The 19,293-nt window shown below is 43.6% G+C and overlaps 2 protein-coding genes across 7 annotated transcripts in view; one reads left to right on the top strand and one right to left on the bottom strand.

Annotated features, from left to right (window-relative positions):
- The window catches only part of ARMH3 (armadillo like helical domain containing 3), a 169,181-nt gene extending 157,624 nt beyond the window's left edge, over positions 1–11,557 (bottom strand). Inside the window, exons 1-4 of one of the 6 annotated variants that reach the window (XM_072995669.2) lie at positions 3,688–6,152; positions 3,199–3,311; positions 1,426–1,537; positions 70–126 (exon numbers count right to left, since the gene is read on the bottom strand). In XM_072995669.2, coding sequence (XP_072851770.1) covers positions 70–126; positions 1,426–1,537; positions 3,199–3,200 — 171 coding nt within the window. In that variant the 5' untranslated portion in view covers positions 3,201–3,311; positions 3,688–6,152. Of the gene's footprint in view, positions 1–69; positions 127–1,425; positions 1,538–3,198; positions 3,312–3,687; positions 6,153–9,150; positions 9,247–11,437 lie in introns of those variants that run through there. The other 5 variants (XM_078389438.1, XM_020790836.3, XM_020790834.3 and 2 more) reach the window with 5 other exon arrangements.
- Positions 11,558–11,587: 30 nt separating this feature from the next.
- Positions 11,588–17,218, top strand: HPS6 (HPS6 biogenesis of lysosomal organelles complex 2 subunit 3). Its single transcript, XM_020790809.3, has one exon. It carries the CDS (start codon positions 12,423–12,425, stop codon positions 14,883–14,885), a length of 2,463 nt encoding a protein of 820 aa, XP_020646468.3. The 5' UTR covers positions 11,588–12,422; the 3' UTR covers positions 14,886–17,218.
- The last annotated feature ends 2,075 nt before the right edge of the window (positions 17,219–19,293 follow it).

The following is a 19,293-nucleotide window of genomic DNA, read 5'->3' as shown; positions in this document are numbered from 1 at the left end:
ATTATTGCACAGGAGACTAAATGTGAAGAGACCAGAAGAACAAGGATGTTTTGATTTTTGGTACATTACCTTCATGAGGAAGAGTTCCTCCCAAAATCGAGGGTTGCACTTACTGGGATCTTCTGACTAAAAGAGAAAAAGAATCCTCGTTATGAAGGACATTGGATTAAATATGAAATAGGACTGGTCTTAGAGTACCATTTTAGCTATGTTAATCTAGGAAAACTGACCATCTTGAAGAGAGCTGAATGCATTTTAGTCTGGTATCTCAGGTTTGGCCATTTTGCTTACTAGAAGCCTGCATAAAAAGGAAAGTCTCCATGTGACAGGAGAAAGACAACAGGGAGCAGGGTCTATGTGGTCTCTTATAGAAGAGAATGTGACTGCCTTGCAGTAGTCAGTGAAAAGAGCACCTGTTGTGCTTTCACCAAACATGCCTGTGAGAGCAGTGAACCCAAGGCAAAGGCATCCCCAGAAGATCTTAAAAACCAAGGAAGCTCATTTGGGGAGATACAGTCCTTTAGATCAGTGGTTCTTAACCTTTGTTACTCAGATGCTTTTGAACTGCAACTCCCAGAAACCCCAGTCAGGACAGCTGGTGGTGAAGGTTTCTGGGAGTTGCAGTCCAAAACACCTGAGTAACCCAAGGTTAAGAACCAGTGCTTTAGATATCCTAAACCCATAGGTTTTAGCATTTTATAGATCAAAAACAGCACACCAAATTGGACCTGGAAACAAGCTGGTAGATAGTGAAGCTGTTTTAAGAAGGAATTTCTATTCTTCCTGTAATCAGCTACAATAAGGAATCTAGCTGCAGCATCCTGGACCCACTGCATTTTCTGAACACTTTTCAAAGGCAGCATTATGTAGAACACATTACAATAATCCAAACAGGGTACAGCAACGGCATGTGTCAGTGTGGCCAAATGAGGCTTCTCCGGGAATGAGCATAACTAATGTACTAGTATTAATTGTGGAAACCCATGCCTAGCCACAGCTGAACTCAAAGATGAATCTAGGAACATGCCCCAACTGTAGACCCGAGCTGTCAAAAGGAATGTAGCTCCATCCAATATAGGTTGGATCCCTGTTCACTGATCTGCCTTTTAACTAACTGTGAGCACTTCTCTCTTGCCGGGATTAACCTTCAGTTTGTGCATTTTCATCCAGGCCATTACTGACACCAGACACGAGTTAAGTATCAAAGCAACTTGCCTGAGATTGGATGAAGAAGTTCAGTGGTCCCAAACCCTAGAACTCTAGAGAGGTATCCACCACTCGCTATAAAGCAAGAGCACAGATAAACATGGAATACTTAACAATTCTAAGGCAGCCTAATTTGCCTGTGATATTCCTCAGCAGAATGAAATTCTTTGAAAGCAGAGCAAGAAACCACAATGAAAAGAAGAAAATTTCAAATCCTACCATGAATATCTCATCATACATCAGCACAACCTTCTCTTTCAATGGCTTTTTACTAGCTGAAGACTTCCGAAGCAATCCTCCTTTCTTCTCAGTCTGTGCCATGATTTGCAACCTAAGGGTTAAGAAACACATCACAGTTGAAAGATCTCTCAAAGTAAACTTCAAAGATTTCATATGAAGCCCTATTTATATAAAATATTGTACATATTCATATAAAAGTATAGTACAAATGAGCCACATGCACCTATGAACAATGTGCATATCATACATAATACACTCAGAAAAGCCAGGATAAACCATAGTTCTTCACATGGAAAATACATTTCAGACAGCATGTCAAATATGAAATAGGAAAAGCAGCCTAACCAGGCCTCCACTCTAGCGTTAGTGAACTGCTCCATTTCTTTTTACATAAAAATGTTAATAAAAATCACACTGCCCCACTCACACCTCACCATCAAGCCTACACACAATCTGCAAAGTCTCTATTTCTTTGGATTAGCTTCTTCTTCACTCTTACTGAGAGCAGTGTCTAAGCAGACCTGGGCAAAATGCGGCCCTCCAGATGTTGCTGAACTGCAACTCCCAGCAATTCTAGCCCACACAACCAATAGTGAGGATTGCTGGGAGGTGCAGTTCAACAACATCTGTAGGGCCACATTTTGCCCAGGTCTGGTCTAAAGCAAGAATGAAGAACCTTTTGGCCATCCAGATATTTTGGGCCAGCTCCCAGAAAACCGAGCCAGTGTGGCCAAAATAATAAACTATCGGACTTGCAGTCCAAAAAAACAGTGTGAAACATTTCCCACCCTGATCAAAATCAACAACCATCTGTTTTAATTCATACTAAAGCAGAAAAAAATTAGACTGTCAACCAATTCAAGTAGAAGTGAACAAATATGTCAGCCCATAGACAATGTTTAGAGAGCTTTGGAATTCAGTCAACAACATAACACACAGAATGTGTTTACAACAAAAAGGAAGCACCACAGTAATTCCCCTATAGGAGGATGCTCAGTGCCTTACAGAGATCAATCACAAATTATCACACAATACGATATATTTTCTGCAAATAGCAAACCTAAAAAATTGGTTCATAAAGCTGGACCATGCTACTGTAAAGCAGTCCGGCCCAAGAAACAAACTGCAGAAGAAAACTTCAGGGGAACAGTTGTGTTAATCAGCTGTAGCAAATACAACCAAAAGTCTTGTGATACCTCCAAGACAAACAACTGCTTTCATCGGGTATAGTCCATGAAAGCTTAGGCCACAGAAATTGTGTCTTCATTTTTTAAAAAAAAGACATTGCTAACTTGGAAAAAGAATGTCCAAGATAGGCAGTTCTCTGTAGCAATAATGCAAAACATGGCTGTAACATAATACAATTAACCAATATTCTACAATGTTCTGCCTGACAGCTTTCTAGTAACTGGAAAAGAATTTAAGTTCATGACATGAAAAACACTAGGTGACATACCCTAGCTTCTGAAAACTTTCTTATTTTCCTTCCTTTACATAAAGGAAATAAGACTTTTAAACCAGAAAAACAAATTGAAATGAGAAATATTTTATACATATATATTGATCTGAAAAAAGGGGGAAGGAGAGATTAAAGCTAGAATCTGTCAATTTCCTTCATTTAGCAGAAGCAAAATCTTTAGACAGCTGCAATAGCACAAAGCTTGTACTAATCTACTCATGGTACTACAACTAGATCATAGTGAATTAAAGCAAATAAAACAATATGCGATGAATCCAAGTTAATGTTCTTACATAAAATTTAGAGTATATTTTCCTTGTATATCTGCAACTTGGAGCAAAGCAGGAGATTTCAGCACTTTTGTTGCATTCTCAAGAAGGCAAAAGCTTATAGGCTCCCTTGTAATCTATAGGGAGATAACATGATCATGCAAACATGGTGATATTTTCAGCAAAACTAAAATTAAGACACATTACTAAAACTGGACAAAGTGGACATGCAAAAGCAAAATTGCTAGAAGGACCAGTAAAAACAATGTAATTGTGCTTGTAGGTCCTTACACTAATCTGAAATAACACACTGAAGGATAATAACAAAAGGCCCTAATATCCTCTCCGAAACTTCAAAAGCTTCTTTGGTCTTGGACACTAAAGAAATAAACAGCACTAAGTGATTTTTATTCACTCCAGCTTTACATGCATGCTTATGAGAGGAACTGCAGAAATAAATTGTTTAACAGAGCTTTTCAACAAGGTTTTCATGCATATCTAGCAGTACCAGACCTCGGGTAGGTGGGGCTCATCAGCCTGGGAAGACAGCCCATCTAGGAGAAGGAAAACTCCAATTCCAAATCTCCACTGCCTTGTGGCTATATCCACTGATGGAAAAGGCTTCAGGAGATAACCCTGAGGCAAAATCCGGAGCCGGAGTCCCGGAGGCAGTTCGTGTCATTCTGCCAACTCCTGTGACATCGCTGGAACCAGTTGTATTGGCTCTTGCCTTTCCATTGGACTATTTCAGCAATGTGGAGAGAAGGGATTTGCTGCTTGGGTAAAAACACCCTATCCTCCATATTATTTTACCCAGGCTTCCTACTCTGGAGAGGACACTCCAGCTTCGCATACAGCGTCGAAGTCCTCCATACAGAGCACGTTACCATCATCTCTTGAGACTGAAGGATGCCTATGAGGAGCAGTACCAGCCCATCAAACTTAACAGCAGCTGAAGATTCCTCAGCATCTGGGGGACCTACCAACAAGCTAAGTTCAAGAAACCAGTCGGTCAGATGAATTCCAGCTCTTCTAAAAGCCACAGACTCATTTTTCATATTTGTATGTTTGATCCTAGCACTACACAACACACCCAGCAGTGGTGAAAGAGGGGGATAATACCCAGAATTTCTGTCTTCATTTTCAAATTCAGCATTACATTCAATTAATTTTTAATGTGGTAAATACTGTTACCATGTGATGCTTTTGAACCTCGCCAGGTTCTCTCTAGTTAGTGAACAAATTTCTAGATCTGACCCACATTCCACATGCTCTAAAATCTGTCTAATTAAACCTGTTGAAGAATACTGTACTAGCATCAAACTCAACTGATATGCTGAAGTTGGAAAACTCTGAAAATACAAAGTCTGTGGTGGACATTGTATCATAAAATGTTTCATTTCTCAAATATCTGCAATCTCACCCCATGAAAAGCGTATATTTCTTTTTATTACCAGAGCTAAATGGAAGAAAATTAACTTTGTGACTTCTAGTATCAGAATGTAATTATTTTATTTATAGAATGACACCACTGTCTCCAAAGCAGGCTCCTTGTGATCCCACAACCAGAAAATATTTGTACAACCATCACTAACGTGAGCTAAGAAAGCAGACTGTGCATGAACATAAGCTTCTAGCTGCCTCAGCAGAAAATTGGGGAGCTACTCCACAGTCACAAAAGGGGCAAATGGCATTTATTTCCCATCCTGAAGTCTATGGCTGTCGTGACAAGTAAACAATTTTCTAATGCTAAACTATACTTTGCTGAGTGATCTAAGCTTCTAATAAAAATTATTCTCAAACACACCAACAAAGTCTTCCCTATGAAGTTTTTTTTAAACTGAGTTGCAGCAGTTATGCTAAGCATCTATGCCAGGATCTTTGCTGCTATTATGAGATACTCAAAGGCTAGTGTGCACCTCTGTGAAACAAATACCTTTGTTGTACAGAAAGGAAGAGGGGAGTAAGACCAGAGCAATTTGTAATGGAACAACTCCTCCTTTCTACCATGTTCCAATCTTCAGATTAAAATGCATCTTGCAATACTTGACAGCTTGTCCAGCTCCTCTAGCTGTTTCATCCAAAACCTCTCCACTAGATAGAAGTTTTAACAGGCTGCTCTCACGATTTCCAAGTAGAATTACAGTAAGAAAATTTAGAATATACTGTACTAGAATTAGCAACAGGAATAGGAGTAGATACAGCAGGCATAACCAGGCACAACTACTATATTTTGAGACAACGGCAGACACACAAATAATAATGCAGCAGTGATTCCTATTAGACACATCATTCACACATACTTAAACAAATCATAACATTAAAAAAATATAAAATGTTACATAAAAGAATGACCAATATATGATTACCAGAAAACTTCCCAAACAGCTACCTTTCCCCAGTTGTCCTTCATTACAGCAGCATTGTGCCACATTTTTAGACCATTCTCTGGATCAAACTTCATTTTAGTAAAAATGATCAGCAGAGCAAGGATTCAAATCTTGAATTGAAATCTTGAATCAGGCTTTGTTATGACACTGTTAGCTAGTACAGAATATTTAGATCTGAACCACAGGAATCTGAATCAGGATGAATGCCATGTTGACTAACCTTTCTTTGCACTTGCAAACAGAATTCTGTTTTTAAAATAAAAATGTTAACCTGAAAAGGTTTCCATGATGAAGACAATTACAAACTACCCAAGGATGACAAACAGGGTATTTGTTATCATTAGATCATCAATCAGCAGCTTGTGACTCCACTGAAGTTTTTGGATAGCAACATCCATCATCCCTGCTTGAGGGGCTGGGGAGGGAATTGCTCACTAGGGTTGAGAGGAATTGTAGCCCAAAAACATACTGTACAAGCCATAAGTTACCCATCCCTGCTTCAAGCAACTGCTAAAATGTTTTCACATTTCAAAATACTCTATGAACTGATACTCACTATGATAAAACTCAGGAGTTTGCACACACGGGGGGGAGGGGAAGAAATGAAATGTTTCTTAGGTGGGTAATGGCAAAAGAAATAGAGCCACAAAGAGGGCACTGAGAAACAAGAACTGAAGAAATCAACTTAAAAGAAAAATCTAAGGCTGCAAACTACTCAAAAGGTAGCCCAAAAGGGTCTGAACAACTAACAATAAGTATTCATTGCAAATAAAAATTTTTGAAAACAAAGATAGACACAACTCCCTATAGAAAAGTAGCTGGCTTAAGCCTGAAGAAACATGAGAATACATGACAACTTTTTATAGCCTGCTGCATTACTTCTCCACTACACAAGGTATCCTCACAAAATAACAAGGATGGCCATAAATATTAAAACTGCTCTTTCAACCAAGATATTCTGTCCTTGGTTGCAGAAACTGCATATGAAGCATTTTTTTTTACTAACCACTTTTTAAACACTTACCTTCATCTGCCGTTCTGACCATTTCAGTTTTAAATCCACCTATGTGTTTATGTACATTCCAGAACATTTTAGACAGTGGAACTCAAAACAAAATACTTGTTAATATTCACCACTGTCCTACTGAGACTATGATACTTTGAGAGGCCACTTCACTTTAGTAGCACATGCAAGCATACTCAAGGATACCTCAAACATTGCAGACATCCGGAATCACTTCTATATACTAATTAATATGCATGTAGACATGAGAAAACTACACACATATGTATCATGTATACAACTACCTCAAAAACAAAATATCATAGCTTTCCTGTGACCAAAAAAAAGTGTATACGTTAACAATTTTTATGTAACAATCTGAATGCATGTTGTACTCTAACTCAGTGGTTCTTAACCTTTTTGAAAGAAACGCCCCCTTGAGCCACTGAGGAAGTTATCATCGCCCCCCCCTCCCCACGGTGATGATATCTTTCTTATTTATTTATTTATTTATTTATTTATTTATTTATTTATTTATTTATTTATTTATTTATTTATTTATTTATTTAAGACACCTAAATCCAATGACCCCTGAAAACAAAATTCAATTGCAAGAAAATGAAATGCCCCCAAAAAGTAACATTTAATGATTTAGTTGCAAGGGAATTTTAAGACGCAAAAAGAAATATAAAAAGGGTATAAAAACAAACCGCAATGCAGGAATTAAAAATTTCAATATGAAAACTCTGAAACTAAATTAAAATTGGAGGAAAATATATATTCATGTACACTGTAAAAAGGCTGCAGCCATCTTCACAGGTTTGGATTGCTCCAGCGCCCCCCTACCGCCCCCTTCTGCTCCAGCGCCCCCATGCCGCCCCTTTTCGTTCTACCGCCCCCCTGAAAAATGAAATCGCCCCCTGGGGGGCATTATTGCCCACGTTAAGAACCACTGCTCTAACTTTTTCACATAGGTACTTAATGTAAAGATTTTTTAACCTTCATATTAGCTCTGATAAATACACACTACTATTAACCACAATATCACCTATCTAGATCTTCCCTGCTCCTACAGCCACCATCATTAGAGGCTAGACATTTTTATTTTACCCACAAGAATGCACTTAAAAGGAGGGAGTCCACAGCTGATCCAAGTTTTCCAATACTTTTTTAAAAACTATAATGTTCCCCCTACAAACACCCTAAAAATGCTAGTGGGAAGAACTGTTCCCCAAAACAGCTAAATAACAGAATAAGGGAAAATTCTGACAAATTGTAGGAAGGCTTAAAGGAAGGAGTAGCAGGTAAAATAATAGAATAAAGCAACTGAAGGGAACAGACAGAGATAAAAGGACAGAACCAGCCCCCTTACTGCCTGAATAGATCCATTCCTTTTCCACATGGAAAAGCTACAGTATTTTAAATTGGCCCAAGATATGGCATGAACATCACTTCAGAATTCAAAGAGTTAAATGGTCTTGGAATGGGTGAACAGCTTCCCACCACCCCCTGAAAAACTGATGAGTGGTTAGAGCTCTGGACAAAAGCAATGCACACTGCAGCAGCCTGTAGTAGCCCCCCTCTCTTATCCTCTAACAAACAAAAGCAGTGATCCTGCACCGAGAGCCTGAGAATATGACCCTATACCAAAATATTTAAAAAAACAAATTTGGCTTGAAATGAAGTCTGTGGAACAGGAAACACATGAAGAAACAGAAGATCTGAGCAGCCACCTCCACTGACTAAACAACAGAAAGTCTTGTGGCATATTAGCAAGTTTTATTTCGCATGAGCTTTCATGGACGGCAGCCCACTTCTTCAGATGAAATTCCACTGCCTCAAGACCAAGCAAGAGCTCTTCCGTTTTCATACCTCAACAAATACATCAACACAGATGATGATGATGAAAAGGGGTGGGTAGGAACACCTGAGTACTACCCTGCTCTCCTGAAAATAAGCCCTAACCTGAGAATAAGCCTTAGTATGATTTTTCAGGATGCTCGTACAACCCCTACCCCAAAAATAAGCCCCAGTGAAGTAAAACTCCACCCTCCACCATTGTGCAGCAACCAGAAGATGACATGACTGTATTTGAATAAATGTAGATTGTTGTACATGAAAAAAAAAATTAAACATCCCCTGAAAATAAGCCCTAATGCGTATTTTGGAGCAAAAATTAATATAACAGTCTGTCTTATTTTCAGGGAAACACGGCAGGTAAATTCAGCTACCTATCCCCCTTTTCTTTAACTGATCCTGCCTCTTTTAAGGGGATCTCCCCACCTATGTATACACAGAGATACCTTCCCTTTCCACACTCAAAAAACAGAACCGAAGGCGTCTCTACAGACACCACTGCTGGAAGAATTCCTCAACTGCACCCCCATTACGTCCCCCTCGTCCACACGCTCCCTACCCAACCCCACGCAACACCCTCACACCCTCCTAACGCTAACTTCGCGCGCCAGCGTGTCTCCCCTTTTCTCTGGTGTGTCTCTCCCGCCACACTGTGTGACCTGCACAGAGGGAGAAGACGACCAAGGTCAGATCCCTGTCAGGGAAAGGAATGGACCCCTCCGTTACCTGAGTGGGTCGCCCGCCTCCCCGGCGCGCATGCGCCACTGGAACGCGCTAGGCCACGCCTCCTTCCTATCACGCACGCGCCGTCTCTCTCCATCGGCCCGTTCCCTCCCACTAATGTTTTCCCAATGCTAGTTCCTGCCCTGAAGTAAAGTGGGTTGTTCGCGGGAAAACGTGGGAGGTACGTCAAACGAAGCTAGGAAGGGCATAAGAGAAAAGAAGGCTTGGAAGAGAAGGCTCCTGTCTAAATCGTCTTGGCGTTTCCCAACATTAAAAATAGTAGGCGGTTGTCATTCTCACCGTTCACTCCTGTGTGTTTATTCTACGAAGTTAATCTCGGAAAGCAGTCTTGTTGCACAGAATGAGGTTTACTCCACAGTGGAGGTGCAATGGGATCGAGCTACGCTGTGTACGCAAATTGTAATATTTTCTCACGGAAATTAGCCCAATTAAATCTTTTTTCCTACTAATAAATGTTTGTACCAAGAGCTTCGAAAGAAGTACGGGTGTGTGTGTGTGATGTACCTCAAGTTAGATCCCGTTTACAGGGTTTTCAAGGTAAGAGAGATTTAAAGAGTTGTTTTACCACTTCCATACACACATCCTCCTGAGTTTCCGTAGTAAAGCAGGTCTTACTACACCACAGCGATACAACTCCCCAAATTATTTGATTTGTGATTTATTTTTTTAAAAAAATAAACTTTTACAAAGGCTGGATTGCCTACCTGCAGTTGCACTACAGGAGAGATGACTGCCCTTGAACATCTTCAATTTTTCAGGCAAACCTAAGTGTGCAAAATCCATTGTCTAACAGAAAAACAGAGCAATGAACCAGGGCCAGCATATTTTGAAATACTGTGCTCATCATGCAGGCCTGGTCTTGCTGTAGCAGAGTGGGACAAGAACCAGCACTGGGGGTTTGTCTTGTTTTCCAGCAGATCTGCAGGAATTACTCACCTAGAATGGCTGTCCTATTGGCACCTGCCCAGCTCATATTCCTGGATTTTCTGCAGATCAAGAAAATGCCCTGCCTGACTCTATTTGTTAACTCTGAAAAAGGCAAGAATCTTAGAAGCAGCTTTTGCCTTTCTGGGTCCAGCCCAGGACCTTGGCAAAGCCACAAACTTCACTTGGTCAGTTGTGCTGCTCACACATGACATGGGGGGATCCTGACCAAAGCGAGTGTGAGTTTGCCTGTTCATGGACCCCATGCTTCCTATTCTCGCCAGTAAAGACAAAGCTGTCTTTTAGAAGACAGGGTGGAATAAAGACTATGGAGTAGTGACTGATTAGTGTTGAACTGGGTTTTGGGAGGACCAGATTGAAATTCTCATTGACTCATTAAACTTACTTGGTGATCTGGGACCTGTCTGTCACAACCTGACCTCACAGGAGTGTCCTAAACATAAAGTGGGTAGGAGCAGGACCATGCACTCTGATTTCATCTCTGGAGAAAAGGCAAAGTATCACCGTGAAAATAATATTCCTCAGTAACTACCCTGTTTCCCCGAAAATAAGCCCTAGTATGATTTTTCAGGATGCTTGTAATATAAGCTGTACCAGTGGGCAGCAACCAGAAGATGACATGACTGTATTTGAATAAATGTAGATTGTATTTGAATAAATGTAGACTGCATTTGAATAAATGTAAAACATCCCTTGAAAATAAGTCCTAATTCGTTTTCTGAAGCACAAATTACAGTAATATAAGACCCTGTCTTATTTTTGGGGAAACACGGTATTACTCTGAACATAAACATATATGCAGCCCAGACCTGTGCATTTTTATGAGAAAACACCTCCCTCCATATTCAGTGGTAATTACTCCACAAGTAAAGTGTGAAGACCTGAACCATTCAAGATAATAGAATACTGTACATATTAATTTTACAAGTGAATTATAGGATTACATATTTTTAAAAAAATATTGGTTTCAGTAGGATTTGCACTCCGGTATGCATATAACATAAACCTTAACATATGCTTTAGGTTAGGGCATGACCATGTGTGTGGCTTAGTCGTTTGTGGAGTGCTTTCCGTTAAAAGCACCGGCTGAAATGCCCTGGTCTATTCTGAGTGAGCGCCTCCGAAACTGAGATTTCCGACTGAGTAAACAGCTAACATGGCCTAGCATCTCACTATTTAAAACCTGAACACCAACAATAATTCCCTTTGTAAAAGTTCGGGCGAGCTGTTCTGCCATTCTCATAGTCCCGTGTCCCACGCATCAAAGCCCACTAACTTCCACGTGAATTTGCAATGTTATCCATAGTAATATATTTTGGCTCACTTCCGTGTAAACGCCTAAACAGGGCGCCCAGCGTGAGGCCTGGCAATACAGTCGAAGCTCTTGCAGCTGGTATTTGAAGACAGGGACCCCCGTACAAGCGGTGCCCGGTGGCTGGACGCGGGAATCGAGCTCTTGATCAGCAGCCGCCCTTCCCTCTCGGCGACACCCGCTCTCCCGTCGCCCTGTGGCCCGTCCTCGTTTAGCCAAAGCGGAACTGTCCGGAAAGGGGATCCGGTTCTCCCGCACGGCGCCGGGAGGGCTCGGCCGGGGCGCTGAGGCTTCAACCTCATCGGGCAAGGACGGAAGTCAACGAGCAGGAGGCCGTCCGGGGTTTGACGCCGCGGTGGGACGGGGGAGGGGAGCGGCTCCGCCCGGAAACAAGAGGCCTCGTGATCGCTGGGCAGAGTCGGGCGCTTTGCTCCCGAGACCGGAGGGCGAGGGCTGTCCGAGTCCGCGGCCGCTGCCGAGCCGGAGAAATCGTTTGGTTCGCGCCAGCCGGCCAGCGGGGGCTCTTGGAGAAAGGGAGAGGAGACCGTCTCTTCCTTGGAGGCGTGACAGGAGGGGCAGGAAAGGGAAGGAAGCTGTCGTGACTGGGACGGGAGCCGGAGCGAGGAGGGCAGCTGCGAGCAGATGGGGTGAGGCGCAGCCGGGACAAGACCGTCGGAAGTGGGCGCCCCGTAGAACCCCGGGGACCGTAACCTCGGGCGCTTCGGGGGAAGGCTGGAGCCGGGGGGGGGGGCGAGCGGGACTCCCGGAGTGGACGGCTGCCTGCGAGGGGCCGGGGCCAGGAAGGCGTGTAGACCCCAGTCATGAGAGGGAGAGCGTAGCGCCCGAGGGGGCGGGAAGACCGCGGCCCGGGAGGCGTTTATCCCTGCCGAAGGAACGAGGGAGCCCCGCCGCCGAGACGCTCCCAAGCGTGGCCTTCGCTGCGGCTCGTCGCCCGCCGCACCTCCTCCTCCTCCATGAGGCCGGCCGCCGCCCTGAGATGAAGCGAGCCGGGGTGCTGCGGCAGGTCTCGGACTGGAGCGACTTCGCCCGCGGCCGCTGCCTGCGGGAGTTGCTGGACCCGCGCCGCCCGGGAGCCGAGGCGCCCAGCCGCATCCTCGCCAGCCCCGACAGGCAGCATCTGCTCCTGCTGTGGAACCAACCGGCCGCACAAGCTCGGGTCGTGGCCTTCCAGCGCCTGGGCGCGAATGGAGGAGGCGACCTGGAGAGGAGCTGGCAGCCGCCTCAGCCGCCCGTGGTGGGGCTGCTTTTCCTGGAGAGCCCCTGCGCTGCGGCCCCGTGGGTGCTGACCGTCGTCTGGGAGCAAGGCCGGGCTGAGCTCTGGCGCTTCATGCCTGCCGTGGGGTGGCAAATGCTGCAGAGTCTGGAGCTCTGCCATGGCGCCCGTGCCCGGATTGTTTCCATCTGCAGCTGGGGTGGCCAGCTAGTATGGTGTGAAGAGAGGCCCCCCTTGGGTGCCCAGCCGACCTCAGAGAAACGAGCCTTCCAGTACTGTATCTGCACCAGAGGCCTCCAGATTGGGGAGCAGGGAGCCCACCTGAGTCCCCTGAGGGTTGTCTTGCACAACAGCCCGTTTTACCAAGTGCTGGCCTCACCCTCTGGCGTCTTTCTAGTGCCAACGCCAGGTACCTTCCCAGGCATAGCCAAGTTTGTTGCCATCTGGCAACCCAAGAATGGTGATATTCTCATTGCTGCTCCATCCAGAGGGTGTCTCTATACTAAAGCCTCTCATGCAGGCAACGAAGTGGACTTCAAGAAGCTGGTGCTGGGCTGTGTGGGGCTCTTAGCCTCCATGGACATGCTGGACATTCACAGCTGTGCCCTGTCTAGCTGTGGAGGACTCCTCTTGGTTACCAAAGCAGGCACCGTGGAACTGGTTCAACCGAATGGAGCGTGGAGACCTGTCTTCGACTTTGGGGGAAGCACTTTTGCCCCCAGAGAGCAGGTGCAGCTGAAGGTATTTGGGGACACCCTTGCCTGCTTGTTGGGAGAGGTTCTTCATCTTGTGGACCTGAACAGTAGGCAGTTGATAGAAAAGAAAGTCTTGGCCACAAGAGAAGTGGTATTTTTAGACTTCCATGCAGAGGAGGAGGAGGAGGAGGAAGTGCATCTTCTTGCCCCTGATGGCATTTACAGCCTTAACCTCTCTGTGACTGCCAAGGACAGCCAGCCTGAGCCCATCCTGGTGGAGATGGTGTTTGAAGAGGCCTGCAAATACTATCAGCGACGGAGCCTGAGCAGCTCCCAGCTCACTGTGGAGAAACTCAAGAAGGGGGACATGTTTCAGGCTCCAATTGCACTCTCTTCCATTCTGTGTAACAGTCTCACTCCCAAGGGGAAAAAATCCAGGGCCCTCCCAGAATCTTATGCTAAGCTGCTGGACACACTGCAGTTAGAATTGCAGAGCTATCAGAACTTAGAGCAGCTCAAGTCTTGTGTGGTTTGGGCCTCAGAAAATGAAGCAGAGGGCTATGGGGAGGCACTGGTGGAGCAGGAACTCAGCCGCCTTCTGCACTTGGATTTAAACAGGGAAAACCTGGCATACCTGAATGCTATTTTCACTTCCTTTCCGAAGGCATCCTGGAAAGCCATCCAAAATCACTTGCAGCTGCAACAGAATGGTGATGGCATTCTAGTAGCCAGGGCCACACCCGATGTGTGGAAGAAAATTCTTGGGGGACCTGTGACCAGCCTGAGCAAGCAAGAGGAAGGGCCCATAAATGGGGTGGTCCCCCTGTTTGAGCTTATCTGTCTCTCTCTCCACCAGTTCAAGCCAAAATGGCTGCCTCAGTTTGTGGAACTGTCCCAACAGTATATGGGTTCCTCTTGGACTTACAGCAACAAGGAAGGTCCAGAGGGTGGCATGCCTCTATACAAGAGAGCTCTGGCTGTGTTGCCAAGGAGACGCAGATGCTCTCTGGCAGGTGTGGAAATGGAAATTGAGCTCCTGCTCTCCAGCCGGCGACCCAAAGCCATCCTTCAGGCCCTGGACCTTCTTATCCTGCATGAGAGATGGCAGCGTGTGATGGAGGTAGCAGAAAAGTTCTCAAGGCTCAGCCCTTTGCTGAATAAAGAAATTTTTGTCATCCTCTTGGGAGAGTTTTCCAAGCACAGGGCACTGGACCCTTATCTGAACAAATTGTGGGAGCTCTGTCCTGCAGATCTGAGAGCTTCTGATGTCCTGAACATTATTCAGCAACACTTAACCCCAGCAGAATCTGACCCCTCTCCCTTCCTTCCACAGGGATCATCCCAGCTGACTGTTGGTTTGCTCAGGCCACTGTTGCACAGACTAACACAATCCCCAACTGACCAGACTGAAATTTATGCCACTGTCTTGCAGAGTCCTACCTTTCCTCCACCAACCCCTCCTAGGCATCGCCAAGTAGTTCCAAAGGCAGAGTCACAAGAAGAACTCACCCTTTTTCAGAACGATACATAAGCGCACTTTGCATGAGATAGTGTGAAGTGCAGAGGTGGAGATAGGCCAGAGGGCATCCAGAAACAAAGTCAGGAGCTGCAGGCTATATATTTCCCCCCTCCCTGGAAACCTACATCAGCAAGCTGTCCTTGCCAAAGAGGGAGGTAAATTCCAACAATTCTTGTTTGGCCAATAGTTTTATTTGGAAGAGATGCCGAATCTGTAGCAGGGGTTGGACATTTCTGGTGCCTTAAACTAGAGTAGAAAATTGCATATAGGAACTACACCATTGCAAGGCTACCTGAAAACTATTGCTGACCTATATCAATCCTTCTGTGAATAATGTTGGTAGATTGGAGAAAGAAAGAAAGAAAACCTTTGCATTTGGTAAACATTTGACAGTCAAGTTCGCATTTGAGCTTATTGAGTAATTGGCTTGTTGTGATGAGTTGGGCTGTGTGCTCAAGCACCCATTATTATGATCTGGAATCTATTCTTCAGATGTGAGCTTTTTGTTTTCCTGGTAGCAAGCCAGCTTGTGGATTGTCAAGTTTCAGTGGCCAGCCTTACTTCCTCCCAAAACTGAAGTTTTTGAAACTCCCTGATTTGAGAGCATGTCTGTTCCTCTAGCCAGAGACCCACTCCTCAGCTGCATGACAAATTGTTAAGCTTGCAGTATTTATCTGCAGCCGGGGAAGTCCCAGCTATTTCTACTGCCTGATATATACATGCAACCTTTGTCCCCTGTAGTGTCATTATCTGTTGTTTTTCTAAAAGCTGGAAGAGATTGTAAAGAGAAGGGCCTTAGCAATTTACTGAAGTAGTCCATTGTGTGTTTATTTACAGGGGAACCTAACTCTTTCCCAGTGTTTTATAGTTTGGCTCCTACAGTGTTACAGTTTAAGCAAATACTAATCTGAAAAAAAGTTAGAAAAGTTAAGAGGAAAGGTGGCAACAGTCAGTCTCCAATGGTGTCTTGTCAATTTCCCCTTCTGCTGAATGAATAACTACTTTCAGGAAGAAGAAGCCCTTTTATGTGCATAGCTACACCTAGCAAGATGTTTTATCCCTGTAAGATTCTTGAGTTTCTCCTGTTCCATCTATGGGAGGCTTGCACTCACAAGGAAATAATTTTTTTCTTTTTTATTGGTGGTGTGTGGTTTTAAGCCTCACAGAATAGCTCAAATTATTGTTTTTAATGCACAGATTCTACTGTATGGCACAAAGGGGACATTCACACAGAAGGCATACAGGTTGCTGAGTAAAAGTAAGCCACCATATACATCAGTTATTTTAGATCAAATGATAGCTTCAGTCATTGCACTGCAGCCAGTAAGAGGGGTTGTGTGAGTTACTTAGACAAAGTCATAAAGTGGTTTTGGTCAAACAAGATTGATACTATTCCTCGTTATTAAGTTGTCTGAATTGCAAGCAAACTGCTTGTACTGAGCCCAGGTCTTTTGTGGCACTTTCGTGATCTGGATGTTCTCAGTACGTTGTATATAACATTCTTTCTGGCTACAGGGGTACCCTTTTGGAGAGAAGGGGATGAATTAACAGCACACAGACAACTGGGACCATCAGCCCAAACTAGCCGTGTCACAAAAGCCAGCTTCCTATAGCTACTCCCAACTAGAGCAGACCCATTGATTCAATGAGATGGACTGTACATAAGGGTTGACTTAATATTCAGTCATTGGTTCAGTGAATCTGCTCTAGCTGAGACTAGCAACAAAGTACTAGCCACATAGAGTAAAAGGATGTGGCCATACTTGACATGATGGCTCATGAAGTGTGTTTCTGTGAAAGATGAGTTGCCTTTTAAAGACACCCAACAGTTAAGAAAGTGGAAGTGTAGGACTCATGTTACACTTAAAAATCTGCAGTGCTTCCTACTGTTTACAAGTCCCCTGCTTATTCCCTGACTACTGCCAAGTTTCCTTCACCTGGAACCATTTTTTATAATTGTTTAAAGAGTAAATCTTCTTGCCCTTTATGGTTAAAAGCTTGGAGAATGTAATTATTTGCCAGAGCTGTAGATGGGAGTGTTCCTCATACATAACCCTCCTCCCCTCCCCCACTTCACAAAGATTAATGAGGCTTTGACAAGTTCTGGACATTTTCTTATGTTACCTTTTATAACAGACCTCCTGGGCAAGGGAGAAAGAGAAAAAGGAATTCTCCATGGATGGTTAGTGCCCTGACTATTTATAATAGCTTGGCAGAAAAAATAGGAGACTTTTAATAATAACCTTGACAAAGAACGTTATCTTGTTTTTAATCCATTTCTAGTGTTTTTGAAGCTGTTTCTATGTCATGAATGCAGTATTAAAAGATGATGGGCAGCCTTAAAATAATTTTGTTCTTGGTTTTGAAGCACCTAGCTTATGCCTTATGACCACTCGGCTACATGTGTTTTTTCTATCTGAGCTGTTGGATTGTGGCCGGGTGTCACTTATTAATGGGGAACAGTTTCAAGAGGGAAATTGCATCCTGACCTAGAAAAAGTCCCTCCACTAAGAAAACAGATCATTGCTGGGAAGGGGAAGTGCAGGAAGCAAGCTGTTTTGCTGGTATTCAAAGCACCTTTGTTTACTGATACTGAGTCACAACACAGGAGTTGTGCTGCCAGCTGCTCTATTTCTGTGAAAGCAGTTACAGGGTCATCATCTGACCTCTAGGTGCTTTCAGGGTCATCTCCAACACAGAAAAGGTTAAAACCATCCACTTAAGCAGAAACCAGTGGAGGTCTCTGATGGAACTGTATGAAAAGGCAGGGGAAGAACATGAAGGCAGTAGGCTTAACTAGCCTGCAGTTTGTTTTCATTTCCTAACATGAGGAAAGGAGTTTTGGGACGTCACTCCAAATGGCAAAAGAACAAGAAGCATTTGTTTAGGAGATGGGTCTTTGCACTAGCATCAGTGTATAATGTTTATTAGTATAGAGCTTCAAAATAACTACTTTTTTTTCACATCAGATATTCTTTGTCTCCATTTCAAAAAGAGCCAGGTATGAAAACCAGAATACACTGGATGGGGGGGGGGGGGTAGACGAATCATTTCAGTGCCAAAACATGTCAAGATCATATTTTAATACCTGTGTTTGAAAGACTAAGAAATGTATGCTTTCGGCAAGACTTTATCAGGTTTTTCTGCTGTCCTCTTTATGTATTTTTGTATACAGTATTTTGGGGTCACTTGTGCACAAAGGATCTAGTGAGGGAATTGTTTCCTGCTGATGTAAGAGTTTCTCCTTACACTTGGGCAGAAGCAATCTGTTTATTTTTAAAAGGTTCACCAGATAGATAAGGTGATTTATATTTTCCCTTGGACCAGTTTTGTTGATGAGTAGATTTCCTGGGCAACCTCTTATGCAAATGAAGGGATACCAGATTTTGAAGTCTTCATTTCCTAAAGACCAAAAATATGTAACTGCTGCTGTCCACGTTAAATTTTAAGTATCTCTGACATATCTTAAATCCTATAAAAACCACACATAACTATACTTGCATTGAATTTATATAAAAAGGCAAAAAAATTCATTCCCATGGAGAACTGTGGTCTCTGAAAATTCTTTTTTCTTCATAGATGCAAAGATGCCGCCAGTAGGTGGAGTGTGGGTCCCTCCCTCACTTTGGCCTGCTGATCCCATGATTTTGTTAATAGCGTAACTCCAGTATGAATTTAAATTGCACAATCAAGCACCTTCTCTTTTCCATGGGAAATCATGTAGGTAGGTAGGTATGCTCAGATGCATGCTCAGTAGACCAAAGAGACCAATGTTCTCACAGTGGAAATTCCAAGCAGTACTAACTTCTGATAGTACTGGCGGCAGCCGTGTGGAATGGCTTTCTATGTAATCTAGTTGTGAGTTTTTGCATGTACTCCCCCCCACTCACACATTGCACACTGGTTCACACAGCTAGAAGTGAGTTGCGGATCACTTGGAGGTAACTTTTGGTGACATCCCAGTGATGGATGTTTCAGTCCTTTTTTTTCTTATGGTTGCACAAGTACTGAATTGCTCTTTACAATATACATGAATCTTTCGCATCTTATCCTGTTTGCAGACCTGATTGTAAAGAGTAGGTTAGCAGATCTTCTTCAGTGATTCTGAATACAACAGTAGCACATCTTGCTGCATTGCTTCTCAAACGTGTTTCTCTACCAAGCAGTCTTCCATAATGGAAATTTCAGTTCACCTGGGTTCCTGTCTTAATGCTTCATACTTCTCTACTATGTTCTTGAGATGCTTACAGGACATTCAAGAATTATGTCCTTCAGTTGTATAACAATGCAGTCTCTTCAGGTAGTTAAAATTACTCTGCTTTTAATTTTAATTTAACAAATTTCTCAGCCTCTGCTGATTTCACACTAGCAGCATATGATTCTCTGCCTTTGAGGTGCTGAGGCAGCCTCCCATAGGCAG

Source organism: Pogona vitticeps, chromosome 3 (assembly GCF_051106095.1).
Source record: "Pogona vitticeps strain Pit_001003342236 chromosome 3, PviZW2.1, whole genome shotgun sequence".
Classification (NCBI taxonomy): domain Eukaryota; kingdom Metazoa; phylum Chordata; class Lepidosauria; order Squamata; family Agamidae; genus Pogona; species Pogona vitticeps.
Note: the sequence above shows the minus strand (reverse complement) of the source record. Positions and strands in the feature narration are given on the sequence as shown.

Bases quoted from the DNA above. Each gene is read 5' to 3' on its own strand.
- HPS6 (XM_020790809.3), top strand. From the start codon at position 12,423: ATGAAGCGAGCCGGGGTGCTGCGGCAGGTCTCGGACTGGAGCGACTTC.